This window comes from Malurus melanocephalus, unplaced genomic scaffold (genome assembly GCF_030028575.1).
Source record: "Malurus melanocephalus ecotype Western Australia unplaced genomic scaffold, MMel_1.1 scaffold_1147, whole genome shotgun sequence".
In the NCBI taxonomy this organism is placed as follows: Eukaryota; Metazoa; Chordata; class Aves; order Passeriformes; family Maluridae; genus Malurus; species Malurus melanocephalus.
The window spans coordinates 51,066-62,439 of NW_026624379.1; the positions used below are offsets into that span (position 1 = coordinate 51,066).

Below are 11,374 nucleotides of genomic sequence, written 5' to 3' on the forward strand. Positions count from 1 at the left end.
TTTTTTTTGTTGTTGTTGTTTTTTCCTCTATTTTTTTTCTATTTTCTGTGTAGGTCTCTTTAGTCAGCCTTATAGCTAATGCCCTGGGCTACTCGGAACTAGGTGCCATAAAATCCCTTAGGACACTAAGAGCCTTGAGGCCTTTAAGAGCGTTGTCCCGATTTGAGGGCATGAGGGTAAGATGCCATTAGCAGCTGATCCTTCTGCATGCCCGTGCAGCGGTTTTTTGTTCATTTTCTTTTTCATTTTTATTTTTTTTTGGAATAAAAGCATGCTAGAACCGATCCAAAGTGGCGGAAAGAAAATTCCAGACAGAATCATGATGCAGCTGCTGACTCAGTCACCCCCYTCCTCCGTGGATGTGCCCTCACCCCGCCCACTGCTGCGCCCTCCCCTCTAATTAAGGGAGATGCATCAATCAGCTCATTAACATTAATTACTGGCCCCAACCACCCGCCATTCGTAGCCCATGTCCACACTTGGCTGCTCTCATTTGGCCTGGCTTTGACCTCGAGCATCCGAGGGGCTTCTCAGCTGGAACTTTTTATTTTTTATTTTTTTTTTTTTTTTTTTTTTAATTTTTATTTTTTGGACCTAGGGAGAATCACCAGGTGCAAAGAAGCAGAATTGGAACCGCCTCGGGGGTCTCCCAGCTCTTGGTGGGGTTGGAATTGGATTGAAATCTCAGTCTGAGGGGGCTCAAAAAAAATTCACCGGGGGGGAAAAGTCTCTGGTGGGTCAGGAAGGGCCTGGGGGGAGCTCAGCTCTTGGAAAACTTTGGTTTCATTCCTCTTGTTGCACCTTGTTGTTCTCAGCCCAGTCTGCTGGGGACTGGCAGCCTTGTCTGGTGCTGAAGCTTTTCCTTTCTTTCCCTTTCCCCTTTTTCCATGCTTTTTTGGTCCCTGTCCTGTCTGTGGAACCAGAACAAAGCACARGCAAAGCATTGAACTGAAGGAGCTTTCCTGGAATTGGCACCACGACCTCAGGGGTTTCAATTATCACAATTATCTGTATTTTGGTGCTTTTTGCCCCGTTTGGGGTTGAAATAGTCTGCTGAGAATGAGCAAAAAAAATGTGTGTAGGAAAAAAATTAAATAAAGTGTATTTCTTATTAATCTGGGGTTGAAATAGTCTCCTGAGAACACGCAAAAAAAATTGTATAGTAAAAAAAATAAAGGGTATTTCGTATTAATTTGGGGTTGAAATAGTCTCCAAAAACGTGCAAAAAAAATTGTGTAGGAAAAGAAAATAAAGTATTTGGTATTAATGGGTTTCTGAAAGGCCTTTGCAAAGGAGRCTGACAGGAGCTCTGCAGTTCTTTGCTTTTCTCTCCTCCATTGCAATCTGCATTTCTAGGAGTTTGCTCTGCTCTGAGCTGGGTCAGGGATTGTGCCTGTGGTGCTGTGAGATGTGCATGTGTTCTGTCAGAGCACACAAAAATCACCTTCCTCCTCCTCCTCCTCCTCCTCCTCCTCCTCCTGCTCTCCCCGAGAGCCCTGCGGGTGGAACAAGCCAGAAATTACAATTTCAGCAGGATATCAGGATAAATATCATCCTTTTTTGCCATTTTTTTGGTTTCTGGGAATAAACCGTGGTGTTTGTAGGAGGGTGAGAGCCAAGAAATCCTGCAGGTGTTGGTGCCCAGCGTCCTGTTGGGATGAGCAGGAGAGCAAAGGATCCAAATTCAGCTGCTGGAGCTCTYAGCTGTGCCCTCGACCCTCCTGGTGCTGTTGGTGGCATCATTCAGGGTCTGCAATTGAGGATTCACTGTTTAATCACCGTGATCTTCCATTTTCCACCAGCCTGGTTTGGGGAAGGAGGGACCTTAAAGCTCATCCATGGGGCAGGGTCACCTCCACTTAAACCAGTCCTAAATCCCAGTCCAGCCTGGCCACGAGCCCCTGGTGACACCAGCGAGGGACAAAGGGACAAACCCACCAGGTGCAGTTGTGTTCCAAACCTGCAGCAAAAGGGTGACAACAACAATTCTGTTCACCCTATAAAGGATCTGAATTAGGAAATCACCACGAAATATTCAATATCCCGCTGAGCCTCCTCTATTAAAACTCCCAGAGCTGGGAGCTGCTCCCAAACCTCAGCAAGCTCAGATTGGAGAGGGATGGGGCTGTGAGCAGACCCGTCCTGGTGGAGGAAGGCAGGAAGGAAGGAAGGAATGAAGGAAGGAAGGAAGGAATGAAGGTGGTTTTTGTGTCTGTGGAGCCTGCAGAGCTGCATGCTCAGCTCTGGGGCCGTGCTCGGTGACGGTGTGATCTCGGTGTTATCGGGGTGAGCGTGGTCCTGGTGGCAGCAGGGCCAGGCTCTGCTGTGAAAACAGCTCTGTTTGAAYGTGGGGAACGGCCCCAGGGGCTGCTGGCTGAGCARAATGGTTMAATCCACRASAAAAAGTGTCCTCCTTGCACAAATTCCACCCAAGAACCTGTTACAACACAGTCTGAGCTTTGGGAAATGAATTTTTTCTTCCTTTGGGCAATTAAAATGATATAAAACCATTGTTTCACCAAAGGACAAACCACCCAAAAATCAACCTCTGTAAATCCACCCCCGTGGCCTGTTTTTATGTCAAAAACAGCGCTCGAAGCAGAATTTGTGCCCTCTCTGGCAGCACCCAGAGTTTGTCGTGGCCGTGGCAGCCCCGCAGCCGTTCCCCAGCCAAAAGCAGCTGTAGTGATGCTTTGCTGTCTCCTGCCTCGTGTTTTATACTGAAACTTTTTCCCACCCCTTCCAACACAGGTGGTTGTCAATGCCTTGGTTGGCGCTATCCCTTCCATTATGAATGTCTTGTTGGTCTGCCTTATCTTCTGGCTGATTTTCAGCATTATGGGGGTTAACCTGTTTGCCGGGAAATATCATTACTGCTTTAATGAAACAGCTGAGCATCGCTTTGAGATAGATGTTGTTAACAACAAGACCGACTGCGAAGCTCTGATGCCGCCCAACTCCACGGAGATCCGATGGAAGAATGTGAAAATTAACTTTGACAACGTTGGGGCAGGATATCTGGCTCTGCTGCAAGTTGTAAGTTTGGTTTTGGGAKTCATGTGAAATATTCCTGATGTGTTTGATGTATTTCCCTCTCTGTGAAATACAAAATCCTGTTAATAAACCCACTGGGGTTGGGGCTGGAATGAATTTGCCATTTTATATTTTTTCCCTTTCCTAATTTAAGGGTTTCCCAGCAGTGAATGACMCCCAAATCTGTCCCCTTTTCCTTTTACTTGAACCTCACCAGGTTCCCATGGATCAACTGCTTGAACACAATTTATGTGATTTAGATTAATATTTCAACAAAATTAAATTGTGCAGGGCCATCAGGAGTACCAGGGAGCCCTGGCAGACACAATTTGGGCTGGTTCCTGTGTTTTGGGTGAATTCTGTCTCACACAAGTTGTGTTTTCTTTGCCAGGCTACATTCAAGGGCTGGATGGACATCATGTACGCAGCTGTAGATTCCAGAAAGGTTTGTGCAAACTCCCAAATTCCCCTCTCTTTGTTTCAATCTGCTCTTCTGCTTTGGTAAAATCAAAGAGTAAAAAATGTAGAATTTTTATAACATTTCACATTGTTTGTGAATGAAACTCTGATCGTTTCATGGGGGTCTGATGGGTTAAAAAATGCTCAAGAAAATCCCCAAAAAAGGAGGTTTCTTCTGGTTCCCTTTTTTGTTCCAGTTCAGCTGGAGTAGGAACACAGTGAAGGAAATCTATAATGGAGTTACAGATTTGATGGATTTAATGAAGTTATAGATTTAATCATTAGAATGAATTAGRGGGAGGAATTATCCAGAAGGTCTCTCATGAATCTTAGTCCTGAGTGTGAGTCTGAGCATCTGTGTGAATCCAATTGTGGAATTATCTCTGGGTTGGAGTTCATTCCTTGGGAATTTTCTGGTTCTTGCGTGCTGGAATCATGCAAACACCACGATTCCTTTCTTAATTTCAATTTTTTCCCCCTTTTATTCTCTTAGTTTTATATAAAAATATTTTAAATGGGTTTTCTCATCCTGCAGTGAGTGCAGGTTTGAAACAGGAAAGTGTAAAAACATTCTTCTAATTTTTGATTTTTTTTTTTGGTCCTACATCTTCAAAAGAAATAATTTGGAAACGTGACCAATCCCGTTTTGCCTCTATTCCTGTGATGCTGTTGAAATGTCATTTATTCCTCTTCTCCTCTCCCCTTCAGCAAGAAGAGCAGCCCAAGTACGAGGACAACATTTACATGTACATTTATTTCGTTATCTTCATCATCTTCGGTTCCTTTTTCACCCTGAACTTGTTCATCGGTGTCATCATCGACAACTTCAACCAGCAGAAGAAAAAGATAAGTGATCTGTGTTTGCTGGTTCCCAGCTCAGATCTGTCCCAGGAGTTCTGGGAGGTTTTTCTCTGCAAATTTCAGTGGGTTTGGGGCACAAATCTCATTTTTTAGAGCCATGGACGTGTCGGTGCCTCTCTCAGCCTTGTTTGGGTGGAAGCTCAGAGAGCCCAGCACGCAGCCCAAGGCTTTAAACTTTAAACTTTGAAAGATTTAAACTGCAGCCAGCTGAAAAAAATTCCCATTTTCATTCATTTTGGGCCGTTTTTTATGCCTTGACTGAAATATGAACCAGAAGTGAGGTGTCTTGCCCACCTCTCCCTCTGTCTCTGTCTCATATTTTACTTTTTTTCTGAGCTGAGTTGAGGATTTGTGTTGTGTAAATGCCCTCACACCCGCTGGGCACAGAGGGGAGAGAGAATTGGGGAAGGAGGAGATAAAACAGGTCATTAGTGCAATAAACCAGATCATTTTTGTGCGATAAAACAGATCAGATTTGTGCCATAAAACAGGTCATTTTTGCAATCTCACGTTTTTTGCAATCTCAGGTGATTTGTGCAATAAAACAGGTAATTTGTAACAAAAACAGTAATTTTTGGTCAGGTATTAATGTGAGTTATTCCTGTCTGAAAAAGCTCCAACCTCCCACCTGGCAGAGCTGGGATTTGCTCCTTCCCCTTCTRTTTTATTCCCTGGTTGTAACCAAATTTCTTTTCTCCCCTTTACTTTGGAGGTCARGATATTTTCATGACGGARGAGCAGAAGAAATATTACAAYGCCATGAAAAAACTGGGCTCCAAGAAGCCTCAAAAACCCATTCCCCGACCCCTGGTGAGTGTTGAGGGAAAACCTGGGGAGCTGATTTCAAATGGCTCCAAAAAAAATCCTTTGTTCGGGCTCATTTGGGGCTCCACATCACCCTGTCCCTGCTGCTCTAACTCACGTGTCATCTGGAAAAGTTAAAAACTTTCACTGGGATTGGTGTTGATCATTTAATTGCCCGAATCCTCAAAAAAATCCCAAAAATTCCATCTGGGTGAGAAGGCACAGTAGTGGAGTAGGAGCGTCCTGGCACCAGAGTTGGATCTTGGGCATTTGTCCATCCTTGGGGGCTGCACTGATGTAGAACTGAGCACGTTTTTCTGCTTTCTGGAAGASCTTGCATCCCTCAGAAAGCCAAAAAATGGGTTTTGGGGTGAGTCCCCTGGTGCTGTGCCATGGGATGAGCTTTAAGGACATTTCCAACCCAAACCATTCCACATTCTGTAATTTCTCAAAATTCCAAACGATTCCTCGTCTCTCCCGCCCCCAGAACCGCATCCAAGGCGCCGTCTTCGACTTTGTCACCCAGCAAGCCTTCGACATCGTCATCATGATGCTGATTTGCCTCAACATGGTGACCATGATGGTGGAGACAGACACCCAGAGCAAGCAGATGGAGGACATCCTTTACTGGATCAACTTTGTGTTTGTCATCTTCTTCACCTGTGAGTGTGTGCTGAAGATGTTCGCCTTGCGGCACTATTATTTCACCATCGGGTGGAACATTTTTGACTTCGTGGTTGTGATTCTGTCCATCGTGGGTAAGTGTGACGCCAGGGAGAGCTCTGTGACCTTCTTGTCTCAGCAGGGGAATGTTTCATTTATCAGGATTTCGAGGTTCTCTTCAAACCTTGGGGAGAGACCGTGGCAGAATTCCTGAYTGATGCCTCTTTCTTCTGTTCTGCCATTCGTTTCCCAGAATTTTGTGGACTAAACCGCTTGCTCTCTCTGTTTTTAAAATCTGAAAAATCTTAAAATTTTTACAATCCTAAGTTTTACCCACCTCATCAGAATGTTTTAATCTGTTCTGCCATTCCTTCCCAGAATTCTGTGAACCAAACCGCTTGCTCTCTCTGTTTTTAAAATCTGAAAATTTTAGAATTTTACAATCTGAAGTTTTACCCACCTCATCAGAATGTTTTCATGCTCAGTGAGCCCCGAAAACAGCCCTGCAGGGTTTCCTGCCCCAGCACACGGCTTCCCATCTCGTTTGTGGTTCATTGGGATGTTCAATCCACATTTTCTCCAACAGGTTTTGAGTTTTTTAGCGTCCGGTCTGTGAAATGCGCTCGACCTCCCTAAGGAATCAGGGCAAAGCGTGGAGGGCGGGCACAAAACCGATGAACCATCAGTCTCCAGGGCATCCCACAGCCTAAAACTCAGCCCTGTTTTTTTTTTGYTGCTTGAAATGAGGTTTATCTCACGCACTTTGAGCACCTTCCAAGCACAATCCGTAGCCTGGCTGCCGTGGCAGGGTTTGGTGTTSAGAGCAGACATCCCCCAGCAGCAGCTCGCTCGTCCTTATCCAGGAGGGGTCAATCCCTTCCCCTCCCCGGGCAGGAGAACCTTTCAGGGAGCCAGAGCACGGGGTTGAGGGGTGGAATCAGAATTGTGGRRTATCCTGAGCTGGAGGGACCCACAGGGAGCTGCTGACCCTGCACAATCCCACTCTGTGCCCTCCCTGGCAGCGTTTCTAAATGCTCCTGGAGCTCGGGCAGGGTCAGGGCTGTGCCCATTCCCTGGCAGTGCCCAACACCCTCACCTTTCCCTGGTACCCATCCCCTGCACGGCTCCAGCCATTCCCTGGGTCCTGTCKGTGTCACAGGAGCRGAGATCGGAGCTGYCCCTCGGGAGGACTCACSTGCCCMMAGGTGACACCTCYGGGTGCTGGASACCCTCTGCAAWTCCCCCKRRGSKKTCCCCRTGCCCCATGTCCATCCCCAGGCTCWCAGGAAGCAGCAGCCCGYGYRTCTCCCGTGTCCCACGTGTTTCCTGTCTCCTTTAGGAATGTTCCTGGCCGAAATCATTGAGAAGTACTTCGTGTCGCCCACGCTGTTCCGCGTGATCCGGCTGGCTCGCATCGGCCGCATCCTGCGATTGATCAAAGGGGCCAAAGGGATCCGCACGCTGCTTTTTGCCTTAATGATGTCCCTGCCTGCCTTGTTCAACATCGGCCTCCTGCTCTTCCTGGTCATGTTCATCTTCTCCATCTTCGGCATGTCCAACTTCGCCTACGTCAAGCACGAGGCCGGCATAGACGACATGTTCAACTTTGAGACCTTTGGCAACAGCATGATCTGCTTGTTCCAGATCACCACGTCGGCRGGGTGGGACGGGCTCCTGCTGCCCATCCTGAACCGGCCGCCMGACTGCGACCTGGACAAGGAGCACCCGGGGAGCGGCTTTAAGGGGGATTGCGGGAACCCTTCGGTGGGGATATTTTTCTTTGTGAGTTACATCATCATCTCCTTCCTGATCGTGGTCAACATGTACATCGCCATCATCCTGGAGAACTTCAGCGTGGCCACGGAGGAGAGCGCGGACCCGCTCAGCGAGGACGACTTCGAGACGTTCTAYGAGATCTGGGAGAAGTTCGACCCCGACGCCACGCAGTTCATCGAGTACAGCAAGCTGGCGGACTTCGCCGACGCTCTGGAGCATCCGCTGCGCGTCCCGAAACCCAACACCATCGAACTGATCGCCATGGACCTGCCTATGGTAAGTGGGGACAGGATCCACTGTTTGGACATCCTGTTTGCCTTCACCAAACGTGTCCTGGGGGACAGCGGGGAGCTGGACATCCTGAGGCAGCAGATGGAGGAGAGGTTCGTGGCGTCCAACCCTTCCAAAGTGTCTTACGAGCCCATCACCACCACGCTGCGGCGCAAGCAGGAGGAGGTGTCGGCGGTGGTGATCCAGAGGGCTTACAGGGCTCGCTTGGCACGGCGGGGCTTCATCAGCCGACGGCCCGCGTCCACCAAACTGGAGAACGGGGGAGCAAACCGGGAGAAAAAGGAAGGAACCCCATCCACGGCGTCCCTGCCGTCCTACGACAGCGTCACCAAACCCGAGAAGGAGAAACAGCAGCGGGCGGAGGAGGGCAGGMGAGAAAAGGCAAAGAGACAAAAAGACACCAGGGAATCCAAGTGTTGAGACAGACACACAAAAAACAAAAAATTTAAAAAAAAAATTAAAAAAAAAATAGTAGAATTGTACGAATTAAAAAATATTTGCAAGTGAAAAAAAAAAAAAAAGATTGTTTACAAACTTCCTGAAATATATCAATACAGAACAGCTGTGGAGACACTTACCTGAAGATCTTATACCAAACATAGTCTGCTTACTGTGTGACAGCGTTGCATCTAAAGCAGTGACCTACCACCTGTTTAAAGGACCCTGTAAACAAACATTTAAACACAAAAAAAAAGGAAAAAAAAAGGATTTTCTATTGTTTGGGCAGGTGGATACTGCATGTTCCACATCAGTCAATGCAACTTAGGACAAACAAGCAAAATAAACCACACACACACACACACACACACACACATGCACACAGAAAAACAGAACCCGCTGCTGGGATCCATGTATTTTCCAAAGCAGCCCCAAGTGGATTTTATTTTCCCATTTTGTTGGTTATTCTCGAAAGAAAACCCAGAAGTCACGATGTCGATGGGTTCGTTCATGCAAAACTAGATTTGAGTTTAGTTAAGCGGCTAAAACAAAAAAAAAGAGAAAAAAAAAGGAGAAAAAAAATGAAAAAGAGTTAAAACAAGCAGAACAAAAAAGAAAAAAAAGGAAAAACTAAAAAAAGCACCCATTAAGCCCACCGAGTTCTCATAATTTATTTGAAATTTATTCTTTGCATTTTTTACTTTCTCCATGGGCTTTACTTGGTTTGGGAGATGGGGTCAATCAGGTACCTTCAGCCTGGAGCCAGCTCAGGCTGATCTCCCCCCTCCAAAAAAAAAAAAAAACAAAACCAAAAACCAACAAAGTGCTCGTTAACACGTAGAAGCGATTTGCATGACGGCATGAGCAGGGACCATGCATGAGGAACCATAACCACGAGACACGCAGTCACCTGTCCACAGGGTGTGTAAAGCCATAAACGCAGGCACTCCACACTGAGAATCTACCGCACACTGTATCGAGAGGAACCTGAGTGATGCTCCTGCCAGTGCGTCCCGGTTGGTAGAGAACGTGCCAGAAACCTGCCAGGAGAAGGAAAAACCCAACAAAACCCAAGGGAATTGGGAAAATCTCAGATCTCCCAAGAAAATGTATTGAAATGACCAATAAAACACAACCGAACTGAATGAGAACACCAAAACGCCCAATAAAACCCAACTAAACTCAACAAAAAACCTGTAACGGCCATTAAAACCCAACCAAACAACGAAAACACCAAAATCCCCAATAAAACCCAACCAAACTCAACAAAACCCCCCAAATCCCCAATAAAACCCAACCAAACTCAACAAAAACACCAAAACGTCCAACAAAACCCAACCAAACTCAACGAAAAACCCCAAATCCCCAATAAAACCCAGTCAAACTCAACTAAAACACCAAAACGTCCAATAAAACCCAACCAAACTCAACAAAAACCCCCAAATCCCCAATAAAACCCAACCAAACTCAACAAAAATCCCAATGAAACCCAACCAAACTCAACAAAACCCTGTAACGTCCATTAAAACTCAATCAAACTCAACAAAAATCCCAACAAAACCCAACCAAACTCAAAAATGAACCCCAACCCCCAATGAAACTCAGTGAAAACCCCCAAACCGCTAAAAAAAACCCAAACTCAACAAAAAATCCAAAACCCCCAATAAAACACAATCAAAAACTCAACAAAACCCCCAACATAACCCAACCAAACTCAACAAAATCCCCAAAACCCCCAGCAAAACCCAACCAAACTCAACAAAAACCCCAAAACCCCCAACAAAAAACAACCAAACTCAACAAAATCCCCAAAACCCCCAACAAAACCCAACCAAACTCAACAAAAACCCCTCAAGCCCCCAGCAGAACCCAACAAGCAGATGAACGAATCGTGTGTGTCTGTTTTAACGACTTTGACTTTCTTTTCCATACAGCCATGGGGTTTTTTTTTGCACACTGAAATAGAACAAAATTGCAAATGCTGCTCTGGACCTCGCCCCAGGGGAGAGGATAAATCTGGGAATGGCTTGTTATCCATGTCACTGTAAATCCAAACCCCAGGGCTTCAAGCAGCCAGCAAGGTCAGTTCTATCCTGCAATATTKAACGTCAATACCAGTTCTTGTTCAGCCTCCATCCTGCAGTGTAGACACTTCTTTTGGTAGAAAATTAAAAAAAAAATGCAGCGCGTTACATCCGCTGGTTGGAATTTGGGGAGCGATCCCAGCCCTGGGGTGGGGGGGATGGATTTGGGATCACTCTTGGATCTGCCATGGCCGTGGTGATGGATTTGGGATCATCCTGGGCTGATCCTTGCCCCACAGGGATGGATTTGGGATCACTCTTGGGTCTGCCATGGCCATGAGTGACTCCTGTTCCAGGGGGATGGATTTGGGATCATCCTGCGTTCTCCTGACCCCTGGTCCAGGAGGGTGGATTTGGGATCAYCCTGATTCTCCCACGGCCGTGGTGATGGATTTGGGATCACCCGGGGTTCTCCTGACCCCTGCCCCACAGGGATGGATTTGGGATCACCCTCAGTTCTCCCATGGGTGACTCTGCCCCACGGGGACACAGATCTGGACACGGAGCCCTCCCCTCATTCCCTGTTGGTGGCACAGCCCCTGCCCTGCTTTGGGGTGCAGCCAGGGGGGTTTTGGGGTGGCTGCAGCCCAGGAGGGCCCGGTGCCTTCCCCTCCCTCCTTTTTCCCCTCTGGCCCAGTCTCTGCCCATGAGGGACCATCAGGAGCTCCGTGTGCCCATCCCAACCCTGTTTTGGGGTGTCCTCACCCTCCACCCCCTCTCATTTTGGGGTGTCCGGGCAGAGCAGTGGCACAGAGGTGACATTTGGTGACACCCAAACCAGCGGGACAAACAAAAAAAACCAAAAAAACCCAAAACCCCGAGACAGCAGAGCTGGAGATGAGAGGATGGATCTGGATTTGCATAATCCCATAACCCAGAAAATGCCAGGAATCGCCTAAAATCACCCAAACGCAAGCAGGAAGCCATCCAGCAGCCATCTGTGCCACCTGGGCATCCTCGGGAGC

General features: G+C 47.1%; 1 protein-coding gene across 1 annotated transcript in view; it reads left to right on the top strand.

The window, feature by feature from the left end:
- Nucleotides 1-11,368, top strand: part of SCN8A (sodium voltage-gated channel alpha subunit 8) — a 49,709-nt gene extending 38,341 nt beyond the window's left edge. Inside the window, exons 21-27 of the mRNA XM_057387148.1 lie at nt 54-176; nt 2,752-3,036; nt 3,425-3,478; nt 4,201-4,338; nt 5,059-5,163; nt 5,645-5,915; nt 7,160-11,368. Of these exons, the coding sequence (XP_057243131.1) occupies nt 54-176; nt 2,752-3,036; nt 3,425-3,478; nt 4,201-4,338; nt 5,059-5,163; nt 5,645-5,915; nt 7,160-8,307 (2,124 nt within the window). The 3' untranslated portion in view covers nt 8,308-11,368. The remainder of the gene's footprint in view (nt 1-53; nt 177-2,751; nt 3,037-3,424; nt 3,479-4,200; nt 4,339-5,058; nt 5,164-5,644; nt 5,916-7,159) is intronic.
- The last annotated feature ends 6 nt before the right edge of the window (nt 11,369-11,374 follow it).